General features: G+C 43.4%; 1 protein-coding gene across 1 annotated transcript in view; it reads left to right on the top strand.

The window, feature by feature from the left end:
* Nucleotides 1-19,175, top strand: part of COLQ (collagen like tail subunit of asymmetric acetylcholinesterase) — a 41,335-nt gene extending 22,160 nt beyond the window's left edge. Inside the window, exons 7-17 of the mRNA XM_054630568.2 lie at nucleotides 117-179; nucleotides 1,085-1,111; nucleotides 1,741-1,785; nucleotides 2,505-2,540; nucleotides 3,421-3,501; nucleotides 6,682-6,778; nucleotides 8,422-8,561; nucleotides 11,320-11,439; nucleotides 12,030-12,150; nucleotides 14,299-14,401; nucleotides 16,383-19,175. Coding sequence (XP_054486543.2) covers nucleotides 117-179; nucleotides 1,085-1,111; nucleotides 1,741-1,785; nucleotides 2,505-2,540; nucleotides 3,421-3,501; nucleotides 6,682-6,778; nucleotides 8,422-8,561; nucleotides 11,320-11,439; nucleotides 12,030-12,150; nucleotides 14,299-14,401; nucleotides 16,383-16,452 — 903 coding nt within the window. The 3' untranslated portion in view covers nucleotides 16,453-19,175. The remainder of the gene's footprint in view (nucleotides 1-116; nucleotides 180-1,084; nucleotides 1,112-1,740; nucleotides 1,786-2,504; nucleotides 2,541-3,420; nucleotides 3,502-6,681; nucleotides 6,779-8,421; nucleotides 8,562-11,319; nucleotides 11,440-12,029; nucleotides 12,151-14,298; nucleotides 14,402-16,382) is intronic.
* The last annotated feature ends 7,271 nt before the right edge of the window (nucleotides 19,176-26,446 follow it).

The raw sequence follows: 26,446 nt of genomic DNA, 5'->3' as shown, positions 1-26,446 counted from the left end.
CACCAAGGTCAGGCTTAACTATTTGACATAAGACCTGAACCACTGAACTGTCAGACATTCAAATATGACCTCATGGGAGAGCCTCATTCAATAACTCTCTTTATTGAACCCTTTAGGGTGAAAAGGGAGAGTTGGGTGTGATGGGATTGCCAGGTACAAGAGGACCAATGGGCTCCAAGGTTTGTTAACCAAACTGCATTTTCAGACATTGGTTTCTAATGCTCTGCTGACAGCTGCTTCCCTCATGAATTTTCTGGAAAGCATTTATCAAGATATATGTGTCTAATACAGATAAAAAATATGTTCTACATCAAGCAAGGTTATGTTGTCTGTTTGGGCTTGGCTGTGTTTTTGGCTTTTCATAAAAATGCTTTGTTATAAATTTTTGTAATTTATTTTAAAAGCAAGCTCAGATATAATTGCATCCCACTGGAAAAATGGAGTTCTTAAGCATATCTGCAGCATTAAATCATGTCTGCAATGCTTTCCACCTACTTCATAAGACTGTGAAGACCATTTTGGTCCCCTATTAGAACTAGGCATATTACTGGCAGTTGGAATAACTTATGCAATTAGTTTATTCAAATAAAGGATTGGAAAGAAGAACTGAACACCTTTGTTTATCCTACTTTTCTTCAAGAGAAACTCAATTTTATGTTAATGATCACACTAGATTACTTAAGTATAATTTAAGTATGTTCCAGGGGGAAAAAACAACAAACAAAACAGAAGAGGAAGAGTATTGTTAAAATTATTTTAGATTATTAATTGTGTCTTCTAATGCTTTATTTACTCTCAGTTACAATTTCTTTCACTTGTTTAAATTTCAAAGCATAATCAAAGCTGCTGGCTTTACCTGGCTTTTTCATAATGGCTTTTGGGCTGAGCTGTCTTGCCTTTAATTCATATTTCACAGTTCTGTTTCAGTGCAAGTTTAGGAGCTGTAAATATTCATTTGCCTTTATGTGTTGATGCAATTAATTCTTTGTGCTTCGTTCTTTTTCTTCACTTCAAAGTTTGAAAGTCCGGCTTCTTGGGTGATCTTGAAAGCGAGAAGCATTAAAATGTCTATCATTCCCTTTAGGGTTTTCCTGGAACTAGAGGAGAAAAGGTCAGTGTGACAACAGCATAATGTACAATTTAACATTTGGAAACACATTTTTAAAAATGCAACTGTAGAAACAAGGTTGAATTTTGATGAAGTCTAAAAGTTCCACTGAGAGATGAAAACGTATTGAGAAAGAGCCCAGTCTTGTGGCTTAGGCTGGGGTGCTGAAGAAGTGAGTTTTACACCCTGTATCCTCATGAACAATTTGCTACAGTGAAACTCACTACAGGTTCCCCATCTGCAGCATGGGTAAAATAATGCTTAATTGTTGGTCTGGTTTTGTTAGGTGACACATGCTTTGGCACTGAGACACTTTGTACACTTTGTACTCTAGGATCTTACAGTGGGACCTGAACTGGGGAAAGAAGCCAACTGGGGAAAAAAATAAATTTGAAAGTATTATGTCCAGGAAAGCATATATTTAAAGTAATTATCTGGGGAGAATGACTCCCTTTTGCTACAGTCCTTAGCATTAATTCTGTTATGATATCAGTAATGAAGCATATCTCTCACTCTGAAGATATTACCGTACTCTGTTGACTTCAATAATGCATTGTATGGGAAAAAATATTTTTTGCTTCTTCATGAAATGGTAGTAATTATGCTGTTGTTCTACTGCTATCTCTCTTCAGGGATCCAGAGGTGACAGAGGCGACAAAGGAGTCAAAGGAGACCCGGTAATTTTCTTTTCCAGATGGCTGTGAATGTGCATCTGAGGACCTGACAGGGAAAAACAGGAGAAGCATGCAGGAAAGGAGCCTGAAAGCATTTTCCAGGGAGGGCAGGAGTGGTGAGGGAAAGCAGTGGTCCCATCAGCTGGGAGGGCATGGGGCAGCTCCGTGTCCCTGTGCCCCCAGCCCGGTGCACAGGGGGTTAATGAGTCACAGGAGGGTTTCCCTGGAGTCACCCCAGCCCCTCCTGGGCTGTGCAGCCCAGAACCACGGCAGCTTCCCAAAATGCTTCCAGCTGGTCCTGTGGTAACACCAGGAGGGGAAAAGAGGGAGAGATTCATGCTCGGGGGTTCTTTGGACTAAGAAAGGAAAAGTAAACTGCTTTTGGTGCAAATGCAGAAATGCCATTCCCAGGCAGGCTTTGGGAGCTATCCAGGTAGCAGAGCTGCCTGTAGACAAGAGAACAATTGAGATGATTTTGCCAGAGAAGCAGAAACTGGCAGCAGAGGATCAGACAGAGGAATAATGGCACCATACAAGGAGCTTTATAGTAAAGTTTTGCTTATAAATCTCCATCTACTGCATTACCTGGAGTGCTGAGTCAGTGCAGGGGTTTTTAACTGATACCCACACATGGCACTTGTTTTTTTTCCTTCCAAGGAAGGTGCTGCTTTGTCAAAGATCACTACACATTTTTTGATTATTTTTCTCCTTTGACTTTGTAGGGAGAAATAGGCTTCCCTGGAATGCTGGGACAAAAAGTAAGTGGGCCTGATATGTTGGGAGTTGTGTTAAATGGTGAGAGAGGTTCAGTGAGTGGATTCAGGGACTTCGTGGATGGCATAAGACGTTGAAGGTCTTGCTTGACTCAGAGACCAGCATTGCCTGGACTTGATCAAATTTTTTAGGCTTTTTAGCTTAAGAGAAAACTCAGATTTAGCTCTTTGATGCTGTTTCTCTTTCCCCCCCCCCCCAGATTATTTCTTTAGTTATAATCTCCCTCCTATTTAAATGCCCTAATTGCTAAGGTTTTATTCACTTGAAACTAGTAAATATTTCCTTCTTGATACTCTGAAATAAAATGGCATTACTGTACATAGCAGTGATAACCCTGACCAGTTTTTAAGTCATCATTATTCTGTACTTGAAAAACAATAAGAATTCAGGTGCTGGCTTATGGAAAACTTAAAGGCGGATAATTTTAGTACATAATCAAACCATGCCTCTGAAATTAGAAAATGAATTAATAGTTGTTTCTAGAGAGATGAGAAGATGAGTGAATTTACTTTTCCTTTCCCTAAGTATTTTCATCATATGTGCATCTTAACAGCAAAGCAAGATATTGCAAAGAGGTCAGAGAGCTTTCCCAGCCTTGACCTCTCTAAGTGTGTTCCTGATCTCATGTGGCCTCTTCCTTAGGAAAGGATTTTTCAGGGGTATGTGGGTAAATTGTATAAGCTTTTTTTTACTTTACATTTGTTTTAAACTATTTTATTATAATTTTGGATTTCTAAGAAAGAAACAGTGCCAGCATTATCTAGAGGAATCGTGTGAATGACAACCATGTGCATCTGCTGTCTTGCTCAAGGCAGGTAAAACCATGCACTTAACTCCTTCTTCCTTCCCTCTGCACCCACCAAGGGAGAGATGGGCCCCAAGGGACAGTCTGGAGTACCAGGACACAGAGGACCTATAGGAAGACCTGGAAAACGAGGCAAACAAGTAGGACCACGGTGTTTCCTCTTCCTGTGACTCGTGGCATCTGTGTGACTGTGTGGTCTAAGCTCTGTGCCATGCACTGTGCTGCACAGGGAGTGGAGAGAAGCCCTAGAACACCTCACAGGCATGCACAGGATACACAGGAGTTAAAGCCTCAGTTTAGGGCTGGGGTCCTGTCTGCAGCACTCAGCTCCCTGCCCAGGCAGCATGGGAAAAGTTGTTTTTATCCTGGATTGGTAATGAACTCATTTAACACAATTCGAGCAGATCTTGAAGGCTTCCTTTGAATCCTAAGCAACACCCAGCCCCACCTGACAGCTAGAGAGCTCAAAATTATGCTAGCAGAGCTACATTTGCAGAGTTCCAGCTAAATTGTGAAGACTCAGAATTGTGTGTAAATTGGATACTGACACCACCAATACAGCATTTCAGTGGTAGAGGCTTAGCTGGAAGTAGTTTATTTGCAGTCTTGTTATGCCCAGCATGGCAAGGAGAGGCACATCCCTGTTTCACTGTTGCTCTGATGAGGACAGGTAATATCTGAAGTCACAAAGTAGCCAATGTGGGGAAAAAAGACAAGTTGGGTGTTAGGGAGGAAGTAAGAGATCCCCAAGTAAGGGAGGTATGAGTAATGTAAGTCTCCTAGATGACCCACAAGAAATGGTTTTTTGTCCTAGATTTGTCAGGTTTTAAAAGCTGCTGTATGCTCTTTGCTGGTTTTGAGGGGTTTGCTCTTTTTTTTTTTAACCCTGTTTATCTCTCCTGCCTATGTGCAGTGGAATATCTTTTCACAGCATAAGACAAGAGAAGATGCAGTGCCTGCAGATCAACTTGAACACCGTGCACTCCTTATTTGACCTTTGTCACCTTACACAGTGGCTTAATAAGAAAGTGGTGACATAAGCATGTCATAATTTAAGACAACAATCAGTGTGACTAAAAGACCTGTAGTCTGCCTCTAGATTGGTGTTTCCAGTCCCAAGGCTCAGTACACAAACCCCTTTCTGGTGCCCTGAGAGCAATCTTATCATTGATTCAGCCTGAAAAAGGCTTTCCCTCCATGTAACTGGTGAACCTGCTATTTCCTTTCCTCTTTTCTAATCCTTTGAAAAAAACAGGGAGTGGCATTTTAAGGCTCTGTGGGTCTGGCTGCCACCTTTAAGTGCTGTAGTGGTCTGGCTGTTTGTCCAGCTCAGAGGATAGTTTCCACCAGCATGGGGCCATTTCCTGTCTCTTGATCCAGCTGACATGCCTAGATAAAAGCAGCTAAATTAAGCAGGTGTCACTTCCACTTCCATTTCCAGATATGTCTTGATTAGCTCACTGACTTCTTCAAGTCTCCCTGCCTCTGGGACAGGCTCTTCCTGAAACGTGGCCAGGAGCTGGGAGTCACAAGTCACAGCCTTACACAGCTGACCGAGATACAGCACCCAGAGCTTTATAACTTGGGAACTGACCCCAGGCAAACCCCAGTTTAGGGTTTCAGTCTTGAGAAGGAGGAATGACTTAGGGCTTTAGGTAATGCTAGTTTGGAAGAAAGGGCCTGAACACAAATATTGTCAAATGGGAAAAGCTTCTCCTAATGCCATGGGCACGTGTGAAAGATAAACAAGGCAAAAACATTGAACATCAACCCTTGCCATTATTATTTAATCCATCAGTGCTAGGCAGGAAGGCATTAAGCAATCATCCCTCCAAGCAGGGGACACAGAAAACAGCTTTTTTTCAGTCAGTACACATCCGACTGGCACTGCCTTGCCTCTGTCAAATTGCTGCTGTGTGGGGGAAGGAGATTTCCCACAGTCTTCTTTGGGGCTACAAAATCCTGGTCTGCTAGTTCTGTGTTGCATAATGTAAGAAGTAATTAGAGATCAGCATCACTGACATTCACATAAATCCTGAAATATTTTTATGGCTCAGAGCTTACCTAATAGGATTAAACAAAGCAAATATTCAATTAGTTCTTTATAGGCCATGGCAAAATCAGCCTTCCACTGCTGAAATGGTGCAAGCAACATTCAAACATATCCATAGGATGTAACATATTATATAACAACAATTATTTCAGCATATATTAATATATATGCTTTGCTACTCTTAAATTAGGTAAGCAATCATTCATTGTACGATTCTGAACATACATTAACCTGGAATTATGTCATCTTCAAGGAAATAATCTCCTTTGTCATTAAAAGAAAGCTTACAGAGCACACATCATTTTTATTATCCTAAATAATGTTTGCTGTTACATTAAAATCAAGTCAGATATTTAAACTTTAAGCTATGTAATACACTTCTGAAATATAAAGCTGAGAAATCCAAGCCTTGGAGAGTATATGAGCAGGAAGATACATATAGTTATTTTTAATAAGTGTCACCGTATTAAATTCAGGAGCAAAAAATGAGAAGGTGTCAAACAGTTCTAGGCTGAAACTTCCAAATGCCTTAGGGAATGGCTGCACAAACAAGCTCCCATGAGGCAAATTAGGGCTGATTTTTGAGAATATTAGCTATTGTGTGTGTAAGCCCCTCTCCCACAGGTAATTTTGCAGCACTTACTGCTGCTGCCAGAGGGACACCATTTCTCAGCATGGTGCTGCTAAACATTAAGCTGCACTTGTAAGGCCAAGCCCTGGCTTGGCTTGTGATGATTTGTTATCCTAGCTATACCCATGGTGAAAGTTGAGGAGATACAGGAATCCAGGCACCTCAAACATTCTGAAAATAGTGTGAGTGTCAAAGTCATCTGTGGGCTTCCGAAAGGCTGCACCCTGAGACTGGGAAATGTCACTGTGGAAGCCCTTGACAACTCCTCAGTGATTTTCCCCTTTCTTTCTCAGTGGCACTCACTTCTAGAGAGTTACAGGGGTTAAAAAGGCATCCTTAAAGAAAGGCTATCAAATGATTGAAGTCAGAGCAGGGTGATTGCTGGCTCCTCCCAGGGCAGATCCCTGTGACCATTCCCTTTTGGGAGCAGAAGTCCTGCCTGGTCATGCCTTTTTGTCTCCACATAGGAGAGGAGAGCCCTTGTTCCCCGGGGTGGTGTCCATGAAGCTCATGCTTCTTCTGGCAAGTGTCTTGGCTTTCTTAAATGGGAAGCCAGTGCTGGCTTGTTACTAATGTTTGTTTGTTTTGTTTGTTACTAATAGCTTAGCCAGGAAATGGATGTCACTTCTCTTCCAGGGACTCAAGGGGGACATCGGACCCGCGGGTGTCATGGGCCCGCCTGGCAGGCCTGGCCCTGTTGGTCAGCCAGGCCCCCCTGGACCCTCAGGATTAGGTAAGCCAAAAATGAGGTAAACCAAAAACACTCCCCATGAGTGTCCCTGCTCCCCAGCCCCTCCTGGCTCATCAGGCACATATAGACCCCTCTGCACAAAGGCTTTGTTTGCTTCTCCATCCATGGCAAGGAGAGGATTTCTCCTGGAGGCAGGTCATGCCATCCTTGTCCACTATTTTAAAACCCACTTTGTGGCTTCTGATGTTTCAGATAAAACCAAACCTAAATCCTATGTGGTCCCTGAGGGATTTTTGTAGATGGGGACGATGAAAAGCCATCTGGCAGCTTTGGAGAGACTAGGTAATCTCCATCATCAAAGGTCTGCCTCTCCAGATATCCTGGCTTGGAGTGAAAAACTGTGATTTCTAATCAGACAGGACAGGTTCACCCTGTGCAGCTCTGCAAGGGAAAAATAGATGAGATTCAAGTTATAGTGTCATTAAGGAAATAAGGGAAGAGAATGGAAAGGGATAGGAGTCAGGGGAAAAAGAGAGCAGTGGAGAAAAACTGTCTGTGTAATTAAATGCTTGAGATCTATGCTTATTGCAGTCGTGTGTGTTGTACAAATTATGAGAAAAACCTTGTAATAACATAATTGTACATCCTCAGGGCTGTGCATGCACATGAACCCTGGTCAGCTTCTGGGTCCAAACATGGACAGGAAGGACAATACATGACCCACAACACACAATGTCCCCTTCCATTTTGTTTCCCTTTCCTTCCCTTGCTTCCATTAGTGGACAGGAGGTCTCTTCTTGTGGTGGTGTGGAAATGGGACATCTGTGAAGCTGGGCACAGCTTCAGAATCTTCACATATCTCATGTCTCCCATTAAGAAGCATCTTTGCTTGAGTAAATAATTAGCTGGAAGCTTTCAGAAGGCAGAATTTTTACCATGCTGATGGGAAGGCAGCCAGGACCTTGAGATTACTTTTTCAAGGCTTTATTCCATCCACAGAAAGTTTATGTGTCAGGGTTATTAATCTTTTTCCTCTAGAATATAAATTCTGATCCTAAAAGACATTTCTGTAATGATGTCACTGCTTGCAGTATGACCATATTGGCTCATAATCTAAATCTGCAGAGCAGTACATCCTTGCCAAAGTTTGAAAGTCAAAAAGCAGTATTTTTAAATTAATGCTTAATTAAAACATTTAAAAATGCCTGTATTTTTAGTTGGGTTTTTACTGTCTAGAAACCTGTGAAACAGCATTGCTCAAGTGGTTGTACAAAGACACAAGTGCAATCTGTTGTGGATTTATACAGAGACTGACTCTACAAAAATTGGTGTGTCGGTGCTGTAGAGTGATCTGTGTGTTCATCCTCTCCTGAATTTCTGTAGCTTTAAACAGGCTGGCATTTATTCTAAGCAAATGGTCTCTCTCTTCCTCTGTAAAACTGGTAGAAGAATACAGAAGGTGATCTGAAAGAATATGACTGTGGTAAAAAACTGGCATCTTTCTCCTGAAGTACTGGAATTAGTGCCTCTCTTCAGTTCCCAGTGGAATTGGTGGGAGCTGTGCCTGTCTGAAAACTTGGGTAAATGCATATATCCACCTGACTTCTACTTTTTCCCCTAGAAGGCTGTGTATGTGTGGTATGTAGTAACCTCATAACAAGGCAAGCTGGTCCTCTGCTTCCTAGGGCAATTTGCAATAGGACCAAAGGGAGAAAGAGGACTTCCAGGGCCTCCAGGGAGATGTCTCTGCAGAACGCCACAGCAAATGAGTAACCCATCATATGAGCAATCTGTGTTTGGACACAGCTACCCAAAAGTTCCTGCGGTAAGCAGCTTTTCTGGGAGGGGATGTGAGCAGTTCTGAAGTGCTTTTGTTATGAGAGGTGTTGTACTCACTAAAACTTTTTGTTTAATAGGAAGATATATAGGCAATGTGTGATTTCTAGTACCCAAAACCTCTGAGATCCAGAGGTGCAAAAGAGGTCAGTCTCATAACTTGTTGTGTGATTGATGATGTGCTGAAATGCAGCTGTTCCAAAACATCAGTAAGGTAGCACATGTTTGGAAATGTTTTTCAAGCCTAGGGGTGCTCTCTTTCATGTACTACTGTACATATGTAATCTGACCTTTTTGTTTCATTAAATCAAAATACATTTCAGACTGGTCAGTAAAGTAAGCATATCTTTCTTGTTTGTTTGGGGCTTTTTTAAGACAGTGATTATAGAATTGAATTTTGGGATCAAGCATTTCACATATGCAATAGAGCTTTCTCCCAGGGCACAGATCCTCAATGACAGGAGTTTCCACAAACTGTGAGAATCAGGTGTCTGGGCTCCAGTCTGCAGACATACACATTATATGGCTGATTTCTATCTCTAGCCTTGAAAGCATTTTTATGAGCAAATTGGACAAAATACTTTAAAGGACAAGGCATTGATGAAATGTAACCTAGTAATTTTTTATCACTGATTTCTTTGGGATTTATAACTACTGCTTATGTCCTTCTCCTTCTGCTGGGCCCTGCCTCATTAATCTGTGCAGTGCAGCACTCAGTCAGTGATGAAGATGCTCCCTTGGTGCTGTGTGCCAGCACAGCTCAGCCACTCCAGCCATGCAAGTGGAAATGATGTGGTGTCTGCTTGTCTCTGAGTGCCAATGAGCAGCAAATAGCTTTGTCAAAGCCCCACCTGTCACAGTGTGAGAAAGCTGTCACGGTGTGTGGAAGGGACACACACAACACCATTACACTGGGTCATTGAGCTCAGCCTTTTGCACAAGTGGGTTTCAGGTCTTATCAGCTGAGCCAACTGCTCCCTCATCCCTGGCTGTGTTGCATGAGAAAAAACCCTCCTGTTGTTTTTGAAAACATAATGGTGAGAGATGAATGTGCTGAAATAAAGGTGCATATCGCACCACACCGTGCAAAAAACCCCACCATGTACTTTGCAGCCTGGAGAACTCATAGGAAAAGCTTTAAGGCTCTCAATATAATGTAGAGGTCTCATTACCCTTCTTCTCCATCAGGCACAGTTTCCTATCTTAAAAGATAGGATCTTAAAAGATAGTAATGATAGTAATAGATCTTAAAAGATAGTAATGAGAGTGTAAATATCTAAAATACCATACACTATCACTATGAGCCCCCAGGTGCCATTTTGTTGCCAGGAATGTGGGAAGGCAAAAAGGCAAGGCTTAACTCTGGAAATGAAGCACTTCCAGAGCAGCATTTCCTGTTTTCCTGCCTGCCCCATTTGTTTTACTCCCTCAAGTGTAAAGAACACTTTAACTTAAACTAGAGCTTAAACATCACTATTGTTTATTCTGACCAGATCCCCATGTAGCAGCTTTGAAGCCTGTCTTGGGCCTCTTGAAAGCTCTTGTCAGGGTTCTATAGCTGCACATGGAAAAGATCCAGAGATGATGCTCTGTGTCCTGGCCCTGTGGTTTGCCAAAGCAGCACAACCTCAGTGTCATCACCCATGCACCCAGCAGCTCCTCCAGAGGAGGGCAGAGGCTGAGAAACAAAGTGCTGTTTTTCTGTCACTGGCTTAGATTCATTCCATTTTTTTAAATCTTGTGCAATTTTAAAGGCTGATATCTGTAATGGTCTGAGACAGCATAATTTTCTTATTGATTCAAGAGAAATTGGAGCTCTGGAGCTGGGCCCTGAGCTCCTGAACACAATTACAGAATCAGTTCTGTGCTGGCTTCCTATTTCTTTGCTTCCTTTCATTCAAGCTGAAGGCATTTTTATTCAATGCTTCTTTAATGAAATTGGCATTCGTCCAGGGTAATGGGAATGTTCTGCTATGTAAAAATTTCAAGGTGACTTGTTTTTAAAAGAGCCAATTCTGTTTATGTTGGTGAGAATCAGACTCAGACCTAAAACTATTTTGCCCACAAACACTCAATTTGCTTTTTCTTAATTTAAAAATGGCTTGAATCTTACAAAAAATTAAATTGACTTAGCTGCTGAGGAAGAGATTATTTCCTAATGCCAATTTCAGTGACTGAGACATTAAAGAAATGGGTAAGAGAGCAGCTTGTCCTAATTTTTTCCATTTTGAACTTTTTTTTTTTTTGCAGTATAATTGGAGACTTGGCTTCAGACCATAGTATATGCATATAAAGAAACATGCATTTTAGTGTCAATTAAATCTAAGGAAATAACAAAAAGGTAAAAGTTAAGTGAAGGTTGTATTGAGTGATGCATTATTTATTTTGTAGCCACAAACATGCCTAAAAAATTATAGTCAATCCACAAAAAGCACTTATGTCCATTTGGATTTTGCAATTGCTTCAGCATCAAACCATTTGAGCATCAGAAAGTTCTTCTCAGCAGTGGTTGTGCACCACTATTTGTATGATTTTTACTTGAGGATGTGCATTTCAAAATAGGGGCCCAGGAAACACCATTCTTTCCATGGGTGTAGCTTCTCACCTCTTCTCTTTCTGAAAACAACTGAACCATTTTCCTGTATATTATTTACCTATTTGAAGATACATATGCCAAACTAGATTCTGTGATAATCCAAAGAACTTCTTGAGAAGGGTTACCAATCACCTCTTTTTGTGTGCCCCAGATTTTTGTGGTGAATAATCAAGAAGAATTGGACCGGTTAAACACCGAGAACGCATTAGCATTTAGAAGAGATCAGAGATCTTTGTATTTCAAGGATACATTTGGATGGCTCCCAGTCCAGGTAAAAATATGACTGTGTTCTCAGAAAGCCCATGGGTGTATGTTTCATTTTGGAATACAGAATGTACTTCTGTACTTAAGGTGTCCTACCAAATCAGTTAAGCAAATGGGGAAAAGCTCATTTTTGAGCACTGCCACAACTGTACATAATACTGTGAATTTTATTCACAGAAGTCTTAATTACTGAGGAATTAACTCAGCAGTGTTGCAGGTTTTGCTAACCTCCCCGTGAACCACTGGTGAACAAACTGGAGCAGAGTTCAGGGAATTGTGGTGGTAAAAAGAGTTTTTATTTAATACAAAATAAGGCAAAACTCACCAGGGTACAGAGTTGCAGAACTAAAACCCTGCAAACCAAACTCACATATTTCCTTATTGCTTCAAGGAGCTGAGCCCTGCTGAAATTAGCAACAGCATCCTTCTTGTGTCTGCTGGACTTTGGATCAGATTCTGTATAAACCTTCTAACCAACAAATAACAAGCCATAAAAACCTGGTTGTGGAACCTACCCCCCTAGAGCCCTTCTCCTCTGCTTGCTAGCCAGGCTGCTGCTGGTCTGGTTCAGTAACCCCTGTGTGTTTGCCTGGCCAGCTCTCCCCTCTGTACCCCATGGATTACCGCCTGGAGGAGGGGGGCACCTGTGGTGATGGCATCGTGCAGGATGGGGAGGAGTGCGACGACGGCAACGCGGTGGTGACTGATGACTGCATAAGTGAGTTACAGCACAGCAGCAGGGGCTCCTTCCTGCCAGGGAAGGTGCATCAGTTGTACCACAGGGTACACTGCTTGTGTGTGGGAGAACTCGTGTGGTTTGTGGATCAAGAGCAGGCCTGGGGAAAGGGAGGCACGATGGTGAAAACTGAGGCTTCCATGCATGTGGATGGCACACACCACACAGGACAGAGGTGGCAACAGCACTTCTCTACATCCTTGCTGAGTCAGACACTCTGCATTTCGGGGGCCAACTAGCAGCTGGTTAACACACACACCTTTCCTGGGGGCTGCCAGCTCTCTCTAAAAGCTGTAGCACACCTTTGTAGTGCAGCACAGCCCTTGGGATAGACACTGTTTCTTACGATAAAATAGATCCCAAGTCCAGAAACACCACTCTGGATTTTGTTATTCACTTGCAAAGGGAAGGTGTCAGCCCACTACCTTCAGTATCAGGTTTACATAACATTTAATTCATGTCTACTCCATCTTCCTTCCGTTTTGCTGACTGTGGATAGCAAAGAGCTTACAAGAATTTGAGCAGCTGTGGTAACCTTTACCTCCTCCTCTCTCAGTTACTTTTACATCTTGAATCCTTCCCCAGAGCACAGCCCTACACCATCTCCACACAGTAGGTTTGGTGCTCTGTTGTTCCCAGCAAAGGGATGCTTCTTCACATTTCAGAACACTATCACCCAACACTGAAAGATGCAATTTTTCATTTATATATCACTCACTGACTGAAAATGGGATGTATGCAGCCATGCCCTGTGCGAGTTTCTCCATCCAGCTGTCCATCACCACCCTTCCCCTTATGACTTAGGAATCCCAGCCAACTTCTCTATGACAACAGGAAAGAGATTTCAAAGGCAATTCCATCTCAACAGGTCTAGGGAGACACATAAATAAAAGCCCCTCTAAGCTTGCCTGACTACAGAGTACTCCAGAGAGACAGCAGACAACATCTCTCCTGTTTCCAGACATGAGGAAACAATTAAATTAGAACTTGAAATCAGCCATGGGGAACAACCATGTGGCAAGATAGTGTTCATTAGTTCCAGTGCCTGCAAAACTGTGCATTCTGTGTCTGAGGGCACATCATGTTCTCTGTGCTAAGCACTGGGCAAAGCCTCAATGGAGGCCTTGCAGTACACAGATTTCTGTCACTGATGTGACCCATCCTTGAGTTATTTGGAAATGAGCACGCTGTCATCATTCTTCTCCTGTAACTGAACCAAAAGGAAAAGCCTAGCAGAATGTTAAATGGATTTTAAAAAAGGCTTGTTGGTCTTAGAAGCATCAATTTCAGACAAACACATCCTTGGTGCAATTAATTAATAATTTCTATTTGTAAATAACCCACGTTAGCCTCTACAAATCTCCCTGTTCCTGTCTGCTTAATCTTTTGCTTGATACCAATGGATTCTCCCAGAAGATGTCAAAGGGATTTTAACTAAATTAATTTGTTCATGTTAGAAAGTCATTCTCAATGTGCTGAAGATACCAAAATCAAAGTCCAATTGCTAAAATGGCAAACAAACCCACAAATTGCTGCAGCCTACATGTCAGTCACCATGAAAAAATGTGACTCACGCTCAAGTCAGTAGGAATCAGCAGTGGGAAAGACACGATTTTGGCAACATTTATATGTTTTATTTCTTTATAGACAGGCTGCATAATTTCGTTCATATGTGGAAACTCACAGCAGACAAACACAGATATTGCACAGAATTGGATAAAGGTCTAGGCTGGGAATTCCAAACCAGTTAACCACCTAAGATTATTTTTTTGAGATAGTGACTTCTCCAAATCATTTATGTTAGCTGTATTTTATATTTCCCTTAACTTGTTTTGATGGTAATTATCTATGGCAATAATAAGTTTCGAATAAATGCTGTTGTAATTAGTGATTCTGTAGTAATTATTTTTAGTATTTATCCATTCTTTCCCTTCATCACTGAAATTAGCCTAAAAAAGTACATTCTTTGTAGTGAAGAGTGCTGCTCCTCCTAAGACAGTCCTTACAGAATGCCTTCCCCAAAATATCTTGCTTAATATTTAACCCTAAAAAAGCTAGTTCCAGTTACTTCACCTGTTTCTTTTACATGTGAAGTGCCTGGAAGGTGTTTATTTCTTTATTTTTCACTAGGGTGCCGCCGTGCTTACTGCGGAGATGGCTACAAGCACGAGGGGGTTGAAGACTGTGATGGGATGGACTTTGGATACTTGACATGTAGAACTTACCTTCCTGGGTATGTAGGAGGAGGTCTTCACTTTGGTTTGGTGGGTTTCTTTGGTTTGTTTATGGAGGGGGCTTTTGTGTGTGTTTTTCCTTTCTTTTTTCTCTTTTCCAGCTTTAAAACAGAGGAATTTTACCCACTTAAACCATGTTCCACTGGGACCACCGCAAGTAGCAGGGAAGAAAGAGTCTGTCAAATTATTTCTGTATATCATTGACTTTAAGGGCTCAATCTCATTTCACAGTAAGAAGTACATGCCTCTTACTGTACAAAACAAATGAAGGTCACATAGACCTATGTTTGCCCATTTCTTGCCAAAATTTCCTTATCTGGTCACATTAATGTCCAGCCATAACATAAGGAAAGTAGGAAAAACAAAATGATCACACTGAAGGAAAAAATCCCCACAACATCCAAACCCCAGGCTTGTACCAACCTCTTGCTGCCCTTCCTATTAATGGGTACTCTGGGGGTGTATTTGCTTTGAATCAAGCAGTCATCTGTCAGCTTTTCCAACGTACAGGAAATTCATTCACCAGCAGATGCAAAGCCATGCATCTGTGTAGCAAAGTCCTTCATTTAAAACATCTGCTCACTGTTGCCTTGCCTTCTCTGCCTTTGTTTAGGCAGCTCCCTACGGTCAGCGCTTTGCCTCCAACAGCAGCACCTCTATTTAGCTGTCAGGTATTGTTACTGGCTAGCAGGAAACATTTAATTTGCAAATTGAGTTACGTGCAGAGCCCTCATCATTCAGGGAACAATAATGTGCTAATTGACAGGAATAAGAAACCACAGGATGTCTTTGTAAATCTAGTGCTGTGCTAATCCTTCCACTGTAATTGTTGGAGCACTTTTGGTATAAGAGGTTACTAAAATCTACACCAGTCAACCTGACAAAACTGAAACATTTTACAGAGACCTCATCTTCAGACAGTGTGGAGTTGTTCTCTATTGTGAAAACTACTCCCTTCTAAGAGTCTGAAATTTGCTGCCCAACATAGCACCAAAAAAGCTTGAGGAAAACTTTATAAATTTCACTTTGCTTGTATATTCAAGTTGTGGAAGAGCAACTGAGATCTTTTATTTTTGTGTGTAGTCTGCAAATTATCTGCCAAACTAAAGAAAAAGCTGTGAATCATGAGAAAGTGGGCTGAGTATGTGAGTATAACACTCCCATGGGAGTTTTACCCCGAGGTAACCTTTCCTCCAAGAGCTCTGCTGCAACTGATTTTCCCATTTTTTACTCTTTCCAGCCCACAGATCCCTCCTCCTGCTTCACACACCTTCTCCAGATTTGATGTTAGTCTGAGAATGTGGGTTATCCTAGGACGTAGTTTTAAAGCTGCATAGCTTGACATTGTGGATGGGTTATTCACTTAGACATTCTAGCAATAAAAACTCATTTAAATTCTTATTAACAGTTCTGGTCAGGTGTTCAGTAGGTAGAGTCACTGCTCAGTTTAAGTCAGTAGAAAGACAAAATCTCTGTTTCTCCTTATTTTGCAAGAACTCTTCAAATTACTCTTTTTATAATTATTTCTAATGTGGGAATGTGTCACTCTCGTTATTTCAAGTACATGAAAAGGAAGTTAAAGGACAGGCACAGTCATGCCTGCTGAAGCTATTGGGAGTAGCTGGAAAAACACTTAACTCAGAGCCTCAGATATTTTGTTCCACAGCTCCCGTGGGTGAGCGCCAGGGCCTTTTGCATCCACCCCCATGAAATGCTCCAGTCCTGATGCCAACAGGGATTTTATTTTTTTAATTGACATTACTGGGAGTTAAGTCTTCACTCATAGTTTCTCCGGGATGCCTGTTTTGCTGACAGAGGAGAACACAGTCGAGCACTGATGAAAATTACCTCCTATTTAGTTTCCCATATGCTGCTGCATATGCATATTCTGAGGTTCTTCACTCCTACAGAGCTACAACCAGGAGCCATGTGAGTGAACCATACCATGCTTTGAAACTGAGATATTCTCTTTTATTCCAGGTCTTACGGGAAACTGCGCTGCACTCCTTACTGCTACATTGACTCCACACAGTGTCGATACTTCACATGAGGGGAGCAGAGGTGGGCAGCATCCCTCGCCTAGGGGTGCTAGGTGCTACACTATCACCTACCCAAGAAGGACTGGGACAAAAAAAAACCCCACCCACCTCTGGGAAAACAAACAAAGACACATCATGCTGCTGATGGCCATTCTGAGATTTTTTTTTTTTTTTTAATATAGATTTGTCAGATAGGGAAAAATAGGACCACTGCATCCTGTCTTAATAGAGAAATAAATGTCAAGCTGTGTGCCAGTGAGACTTCCATGCAGCTGCGGATGGCTCTCCATCACAAAAGCAACATTAAACTACTGGAAGCTGAGTTTCATTAACCAGGAATGCCATGTAACAATTACCTCGACTTAGCACTGTTAAACCAAAATATAATCTCTTCAGGGGTTTTGTCTTTAACCCTTCTCTGCATAAACACAAAGCATATCTTGGATGCGGTGTTTAGAGGAACTTTCTCTTTTATTACAATGTGAACTTAGCAAGTGTTATATCCACTAGAGATGACTTCAGCAACTCTAAGGTTACCAATGCTCCTTCATTGGTCAAAGGAGTTAAGTTCTTTCAGAATCAGCAAATCAGTCAAATAAGCTGGATAACATCACCTTCAGGCGAAGGTGTTGTCTGTGTGTGTCTGTGCACTACAAGCAGTCACAGGAGGCTAGCAAAACACCACAAAAGGACAAACTGGACAAATAAACTGTGAAATAGCCAAGAAGTTCTCTCCCAGGAGAAAATCAGACAAGGAGGGAAGATAAAGAAGGAACATATTTCTGTATTTTTCTCCTCTGTGCTGAGCTGGCTGGGCTCTGCCTGACCCCAAGGGGCTGGGACAGCATCGCTTCCCTGCCCAAAACCACGGCCATGTACACACTGTCTTCTCTCTGGTGTCCACACTGGAAGGTCTTTGCATTTGCAACCCCTTGTCCACCCAGCCATCACCACTCAATTCCCAATTATCCCCTGTGCTGTTGCCCCAGTGTGTGTGCTCACTTTTGTATCACTGTAAGTCAGACCACGGAGTAGCGCCTCCATGGATGCTCGGTCATGCTCTGCAATGTACATGTGGGTTTTTGTTTTTTGGCAAGGTCTCTCAACTATATCAGCTCTGGTTGGAGTCAGGGTAATTGTATACTTATTTATTAGCAAGTAGTAAAGAGCAAATTTCACATGGAAAGCATATTAAATGTCACATGACAAAGAATCTATAACAGAAAATGAAACAAAAATGTGCAGAATTCAGGACTAAAAGCCTTAAAACTAGGCATTATTTTCATACAAGCCACTCTTCCCTGCTTTGTGGTAAATGTTGTACAGGACTGTGTGAAATGTGTGAGTTATCTGTGCCAGTGACAGCGCTGCAACAGCTGCACTGACACTGGCACTTCTGTAAAGGTTAAATAAAGGTGGATGTTGTGTTACAATGATAATGCATTAAAGCGATCAAGAAACACATGCAACTTTTACCACCTGCCTAGAAGACTTTAACTATGCATGTATAAAGTGATATTGGAAATCACCAATTAACAACAAAAAAAGAAAGAAAATTTGTGTACTCTTCATGATTATCACTTACCTGGGCTATTTATGTTGCTATGAAGCCAAGTCACCAGCATTTGTAGCCCAGTTCAACAGTTTAATTTTTTTTTTCTTAACTGAGGTCTTAATAAAAGGTCCAGGAACCACTGGGACAAGAAAATTGCCACAAACTCTGGAAACCTGGGCACTAGCACAGCTGCCTTTTTAATTTCCTGTGCTAGAGCAAGCAGCAGGTTCCAGCAGCATCACACCACGAGGAGCAGGTTCTGGTTGTTGGGAGGCTCTTGAGGACAAACACACTCCCAGCAGCACATCCTGCTGGCCATCCCCCTCTAGGTGAACCCCTGGCAGAATCTGCTGGTGTTGCCATCCTGGGGTGGAGGCACTCCATCTGAACTGCTCACCTTCTCCAAGGAGTTAATCTCAACCCCCCAAAAGGCCGGAGTCTCTGAGAAGTTGGTCATTCCAGTGGCCTTTCACCTTCAGTTTTCAGTTGGATCGTTTTTCATTAAAAGCTCCTACCTCCAAGGGACATTGAAATAACAAAGCTATGTGCATGGATCATAGAAAATGTAAAGAGGAGATGTGGTCATCCAGGTAAAATACTGTGCTGCTTATGTTCAGAAAGAGGCCTATCAGCCTGGTCAGTCTGGGAACACTTGCACAGCATGGATTTTAAATGGACAAAGCAATGTAAAATATAAGAAAACAAAAAAAAGTTTCATACTACCATTACTGTCTTGCTCCCCTCAGAAGATAAAGCATGAAAAAGACACCTGGGAAGGTGTAAAGTATATATGATTTAAAATGCTGCAAAAGAAATCCTTTTTCCCCATTACTGACATACCTGATGTATCATCAACTGGGTATTCTTCAGCTGGGTGATGCCTGGTCTGCTGCAAATTGTCTTCCCTCCTTCTCTGAGTTTGGGAACTAAAAACATTGTGCCAAGACTGGTTCAAAAGTTAATTGGAATATTTCAATTCATTGGACTTTTGTAGTAGCATACACTTTTGGGAGAGTTTTCTAATGATTAGTATGCAACTCTAGGCAAGTACAAAGTATTATGCCATGCACTGTATTAATGTATACCAAAAAATCTGGCTTGCACTTAATATGTGATTAAATATATGTAATTGCCTACTGCATATATTAGCAGCTCATGTCAATAAATCATGCTACCTTAGTTCCCCTATGTCCTTACTTTCACTTATTTAATTTTGGGTTTAACAGCATGGTTTTAAAATATAATTACCTAGTTTAAGATGCTGAGGAGGGAAAAAACACCTCTTTTCCCCTGCCTGCTGCCTCTCCCTGCCTGCCGTGGGATCTGGTTCTGTGTGGGCACAGGGATGTGCACACAGCCTGGGAGTGTGACTGTGTATCCCTGCTCCTGGGCTTGCCACTGCCTCATCCCTGACCCCTGCAACACACCATGGGCAGAACAGCTCCACTTCCACTGATTTCTGATTGGAATCTGTAAGGTACTTGGTTTTAATAAGGCTTTGGGCTGTGGTTTGGGGGATTATCTGCTCCTGCTACCTGATAATGCATTTACTGGCTGCTTGTGACTCTGTATCAGACGCTGAGCTGTGAAACAGAAAGCAGCAGCCTCGGGTGCTGATGGACAATGGGAATGGTGATGTTGGCATCCAGGATTTGGGCACTCCTGGAAACTGGCACCCAGGCTTTGGGAAGAGGGTCCTGCCTGCTTCCAGAAGAGGGTCCTGCCTTGCAGCCTGGGAGTCTGTGGTCCCAAGGCTTTTGTGTATGACAGGGAGCTCCAGAGAAGGGCAGTCCTTGCTGTCCCCAGGGGAAAAGGAAGTGTATTGACAGACAGAGAATAAGTGAGTCTACTTTCTGCCTTTTTTTTCTAGAAACTCAGCTTCTGTGACACTCACCTCTCAAATGCCTGTGTCATTTTTCCCTTCCCTTCAAATTGCTCAAAATCATAGCTGTCAAGTCTGTCCTTGTCCATAAATCTGGCCGGCCATGCTCCTCATCTCCTTATTTCTTTCTTCTTATTTCCTCTAAAGACACTGAAGTTCATATCCTTTGTAGCCTCCTGAAAACTCTGCAATGCCCTTGCTGCTCTGCTGGGTTTCATCAGCTTCTCTTTCAGTCTCTCACACCATCCCTTTTCTAACATCTTCTGCTTGTGACAGCCCTGCCATATGTCACAGCAAAGCCCCTTGGTCATGGTCCTTACCTTCTAAAAATTGTAGGATGCATTTCCCACTTCAGCCCCACCCATTTGTACAAGGAGAGGGGATTGGGACTTATCCTTAAACTGCAGGTCTCCAAGAACTGTCCTTGAGCACCAGCTGTTCATGAGGAATAACAGTAGTAAGTCCCCAGTTAGCTGCATTGGGGACAATTCAATACACTTGGCTGCCACATATGATCAGGAGATGTATTTTAAAAGGATGACCAAAATAAACCCAAGAGAAGGAAATCAGTGCTGTGCTGTGATTCTTTGCTGATATTTAAGTCTATCACACACAATGCTGCAAGGAGATGTTTACAGAGCTGTTGGAAAATTGACATTTTAATTCACAAAAGGTGAAGCAATGAGAGCACTTTCTAAAAGACTTTCAAGTTCTTTCTCTGATAGCTTTAGCCTAAGGAGATGGAAATGGCACAGCAAGGGTCCCTTCCCAGGAAACCATTCCCTTGCAAGGAAAGCAGAGAATAATGGGCTGTTGAGCTCTGCTACAGGCAGCACAAGGTACTGGCAAAAGGACAGGCAACAGGTGAATGCAAAATTTAGATCAGGAATTTGGATCAGAGTAACTGATGCTTATTAATCTGCTAAGAGACCATACAACTTGTAGACCATTAGAGCACTGTCAGGCCTTGACCAAAGAGAGAAAAGGAACAAAGCCTAAGCAAATGAGCCATTTGTGTCTTTAATGAACATAGTCAGTGAAAACTCCCCTCAATATTAATATGTCCAGTTACATGCCCAGCAGTGTGCTCTATGCAGAAAGCTGGTGTCACTCCAGGGCCCAAAAGGCCAGAGCAAAGCCTGGGCACATGCTTTCATTGCATCAGTAATTACTGGGGCACTTAGGAGGATGGCCCTGAACCAGCCCAGCCAGGGAAGGCTGCATTTGAAAGGATGGCCAGGCCAAATTATATTAGAGGAGTGTACTCCTGATGAAAATTACATTAGTGGCTACTTCCCTCTCTCCATCCCTGGCAAAATCTTGGCACTTAAAAGGCACTGAGTTATAGCCCTGGCCTTTTACAGCTTTTAATTCACTCTGACAGTTTCCCTGAGCATCTGAGGGAGGGTCCAGTTTGGATGCATAATCTTCTCCAGTGACAGAGAAGAGGGTTTAAGCTGACATATTTTGCTGCAGCCTTCCCACACACTACTGAGGAAGTGGCCCTCCTGCATGGAGTGCTGCCCAGGATTTTCTTTGGAAAGGAGTGGGAAGGAGAATGGTGGAGCTGAACCCCTCAAAGTCACTGCCAGCAAAGGCAAGGGATGCAGCAGGGCATTGCATGGAGCAGGAGCCACCCTGGCCAGCATGGCTGGGCTGGGAAGGGGCCTCGTGCTGCCACATGAACACCAGAGCATCTCCAGGAAAAGAGATGTTCTCCAGGAAAAGCTGCCTGCAGTGCTGTCCCCAGGGCTGATGCTGCTGGTGGTATGTCCTGCAGGACACAGGCAAGGACAAAACACTCCCTGAGCTGTTCTGCAGGTGCAGCTGGGAGCCTGCCTGGCGGGTCTGTGATAACACAAACACAGACGTTCCACAGAGCAGGAATCTGAGTAAATGGCACAATAAATCAGCCAGGAGGAAGAGGAGGTAACATTAACCTACTCGTACAGCAGCATGTTTAGTATATTTAGCAACTTGGCAACTGATCACCCTCTCTTAGCCGGTCTAAAGTGTCACCATTCAATGAGGGAATAAACTGACATCAGCATTAAATTCAAGCCCATGGCAAGGTGTCTTTGACCCTTGTGCCAGGTGTGGAGGAAGCTTTCAGAATTCATCTTGAAGAGCAGTCAGAGCCCTGTCAGGGTCGGGAGCATCCTCTGTAAGGTAAACAGGGGAATGGGTGTTGATGGTTATTCACTGTCACCCTCCTGGGAGGAAGAGACACCCAGTGGGATTTCCCAGTGAGCCACCTCAGAGAGCTGACTTACACCGTGGAAATGCAGGCATGTAACACTTACTTTCCTTTGCCCTCCTAACCAGAGCACCCCCAGTTTGGTGGAGCAAGGAGAGAACTGCTTGAGAACCCCATCTGTTCCCTGAATCCTTTGTGGGATCCCAGAAACTCTTTAGTGACTAATTTTGTTTGGAAGAGAAGAGCTACCATTGCTCCCTGCCTTGCTCATTTCAATTAGCCCCATGGAACTGATCATGCATGAGTTGGGAGAGGCTGTGCTGAGCCAGTCAGACATTTGGGGCAGGTTATATTTGGTGCTTCCCATGCCTTCCTCTCAGAGGTTATTTGATGGACAAATGGGGATATAGAGGAGCCTGGCAACCCTGATGCTTCACAGCAATGTAAATTTATTTTACACATTTCCGCTGGCTTTGACATTTTACCTGCCTGGCACTATTACTGCTCTGAGGACAGGATGTGCCAAGAAAGAGAACATTGAGGACTGCTCAGGTTTTGAGTTGTTAGCAGATTTAAAAGGGAGGATGACTGATGGGAGGTGAGGAACAGAACAGTTCAGGCAACTGAACTGTACAGAACTGGCTGGCTGAAATGTGTGTATTATGGGCCAGGATCTACAGGGGGACTGGTTATGAAATACAGTGAAATGCTGGGTGTAAACTGTGGTGCCCCAGTACGTTGAGATAAACCATCATAAACCACGTGGTGGCTGTAGTGACCAGTAACTGGTTTGTGTCATTTGGGCAGAGGTTGGTTGTTAAATCCAGCAGAGCCCCAAAGCAGAAGCATGGCACCAGTGGGAAAAGCTGGCAATCCTGCTGGTCTTGGTGGGTACAGGGAAGGGCAGAGAGGCTCGCTCTGTGCCAGGACTTTTTGAGCAAGACAATATCTGGTGTGAAAGGCTGCAGGATTAATGCTTCTAAATAAAGCTCTGAGAGCTGTACCTGTTGCTGCCTGGGGTCAGCAAGCTCTGCCTTATGCTGCCTGAGACTGAGCTGCTATGCCAACTTCAAGATGTCAAATGTTTGTCCTCTGCTCCACACTGTCCCATTATTTGATGAGCAATTGTGTCCTGTAGGTTTGTCAGGGAGTAACCCCGTGGCAGGGATGATTAAACTGCCTAGGGAATAAATTAAATAAATAGCTTGACATCAGAGTTTGAACTGGGTACTGGCAAAGAAGAGAGCCCTAAGGACATGCAAATAATGTGTTTATTCCTCCTGCATTCAGCAGTCAAGTACCTGTAAGGCCATTTGCAAGGGGACTCCCCTGCTGTCTCTACCAGTCCTGCAGCCCTGAGAATGGCAGGGCTGCAGCTGCAGGTACAGAGAGCTAAATCTTCCTGCCAAAGCCCCCAAAAGGCCGTGGGGGGTTTCTGCAGCACGGTGGGGTGATGCTCTTTGTTTGCAACACTCACATCCACATTTCCTGCCAGGATGGTCTGCTTGGTGAGCACATCTTTATGTGAAGGCTGCTGACTTCTTAATTTCTGCTGTAACCACAGCAGATGAATTGCATTGGGGTTTGGGAGTGGAAGGAGTTTCCCCCCACACCCTCAACACCTGTGGCTCAGCTGAGGCTGAGGGACACAGGCCTATCAGCTGTAATTTAACAGTGTGGTTATATATGTCCTATACATATTTAGGGACATTAACAGAACTTTCCAGGCCCTGCCTTGGTTCCACCAAACTTTGAAGCCCATAAGAAATTTCTTTTAGGCAAGATTCCCCCCCTACCCCCCTATTTTTTTTTTGTCTCTTTCTGTTTTAATGAAAAGGTGATAACAAATAGCTATTTTTGAAAAGTTCCATTGGTGTATAAATAAATACCAGGAATACCCTGGTTTTATGTGTTCTTAGACATCTCCATCAATAGAAAAGAAAGGAGAGCTCCATTTGAGATGGTTGATAGACAAAAAAATGTGATTATGGACAGATAAATCCTCTCCCTGGATGGATAACAGCTACATACTCACAGGCTGGGAACATTGCTGGATGATATAGGGCTAAGAAAATGTAAATTAATATTTCATTACTTTATCCAAAGCCGAAGAGCTTGGACAGGAGGGAGTCCTATTTCAGAAGGGGTGTAGTCTGGATATATGAACTCTCCACACAAGACTTACATAAGTAAACAAAGTGCTATATGAAGAATCTTCTGGGCTGGCTGACAAGAAGTATGTCCAAGTGCCTTGAAATAGCCCAGGGTTTCCCCAGATTCTGCCCAGGGGCTGGATTGAGCCCCAGGCAAGAGCAGCCTGTGCAAGGTGACTGATGGAGTGTGAGGTGGGGAACTGTGACTATTTATACTCTGAGAGTGCACTGTAGATGGAAGGTGACAGAATATAGACCCTTAAAAGACTCATGGGGAAGGAAAGGGAATTTAGTAAGCTGGACTGAAGAAAATAAATAATGAAATGTCCTGGCATGGTCCACTGAGTGACTGGGATGTTCAGTACATCCCGACAAGGAGAGGAGCACGTGCAAGAAGGTTCCTGTGCCCAGCTGGGACATCTGCTGAGGCAGAGCTGGCAGTGCCTCACACCACGGCCAGGGGCACAGAACCAAGCTGTGAGGCAGGGCAGGCCCCTTGCTCTTGGTGAGGGGTTTTGGCAAGCAAGCCTCTCCCAGCTGCCCCAGGACTCAGAGGGGTGCAGGTTTCACAGCCACCCACAGCACCTGCTGCACCCAGCCATGCCCTGCTCGTGGGGCAGAGCTGCTCACTTGGATTGGGAAAGCTGCTGCTCCCTTGGGTGCTACATGGAGCACTGGGTACCTGAGGCCACAGATCCAATGTCACAGCTGGGACAGAGCGAGGTGGGCGAGGGTGGCACTGCCCAGCTCCTCCCACCTGCACCAAGAGGTTGGGTCCAGCTGCTAAGCAAGACAGCAAGTGGAAAGCTACGACCTATAGGAAACTATGTGAGGCACGGCTGGTCTCTGAAGACTACAGATGAGCTGGCAATACCAACACTGGAAACAGATGCTAAAGTGATTGCAAGATATTTTGGCAGAGATCCATAGCTGGAGCAGGAGCCCTGGTACAAACAAATCGACCAAAATGCATTTTGGAGTCTCAGATCTGTTTGATTTTGGGAAAACAGGGAGCTGTTCTCTCTTTGGCATTGCTCTAGGGCTTTGCTCAGGCCACACACCAGTGCATCTTGCTGAAAGCAGTGAGGTACAGGCAGAGAAAGCAGCCAAATGCTGCTGGTTGACAGCAGCACCCACTGGGGAAGCAGCATCTCAAGCTCTGGAAGGCTGTGGCACCAACTGCAGCTCCTCCTGCTGCAGGCAGAACTCCTGCACCCAGGGTGACACCTCCCTAGAGTCATGGGTAAACAATCAAAGACCCTTGACCTTGCAAGCCAGGACACCAGCTAAGAAACACAGGCTGCTAAAAGGTGAAGCTTAGGGGAATGCCAAAACAAAACAAAAGCTGGGAAAGCCTTCTTCCCTAATCCCCAAAGTTGGGGGTTGAGCCTGTAGTGCCAGTAGTGCAGCTTCTCTGAGAACCACCCCCTCACAGGGGCAGAGCAGGGAAACTGGAAGCTTTCTACAAATGATTTTTTTTTTTTTTTGCAACATGCAAGAAACGAGTCTAAAACGTGTGTTAGGCACGGGAGGAGTGGAATAGTACCTGTTCATTAAGAAATATCTTGGACAAAGGCATTTAAATGGACAGACAGCTTGGTTGCATCAATGTCTGGAAATGTCTGGTGTACTGCAGCATCTCCTGCAATTCCTCATCTCAGTCCTCATATTTGTGCTTGATTTTTACTCTACCAGTTCTCAAATGATAAAACTTTTCTTTCCATGGCTAAAATTCAGGGAACAACTTTGCATAGATGTGTTAAACTAATGTTTAAAACCTGTACTCCAGGTTTTGCTGTAGTGCTGAACTATGGTCCCATATTTTGCATTTCAATAGCTTTTTATTTCCTAGAGGTCAGCAAAACTGCATGCCCAGCCCCATGCTGCCTGCAGAGGAGGCAAGGTTTCCAGCTGGGCTAAAAGGAAACCAGCCCACTGAAGGCTGCACTCTGCCTCGCTGCATTGGTCATAGCTTTGGTGCTCTGAGCTTGCACTGTCTTTCCCTCTTAAAATCAGAAAACACAGGTTTTATCCATACAGACAAACCCTAAGGAACAAGAATATTTAAGGATATTTGGGTTATTACAGAATCTAATGTGTCCTCTTTGACATTCCCAGTTTAAGAGCAGCATCTGTGTGTTCCTACAAACCCTACATGCTCAGCACACTAATTTCTTATTTTGAACCATGGATCTAGATTCCTGCAGGGACAGGAATT

The sequence above is a fragment of the Agelaius phoeniceus genome, chromosome 1 (genome assembly GCF_051311805.1).
Source record: "Agelaius phoeniceus isolate bAgePho1 chromosome 1, bAgePho1.hap1, whole genome shotgun sequence".
In the NCBI taxonomy this organism is placed as follows: domain Eukaryota; kingdom Metazoa; phylum Chordata; class Aves; order Passeriformes; family Icteridae; genus Agelaius; species Agelaius phoeniceus.
The sequence above is the reverse complement of the archived record's forward strand: the minus strand, read 5'-3'. Positions and strand labels throughout refer to the sequence as shown.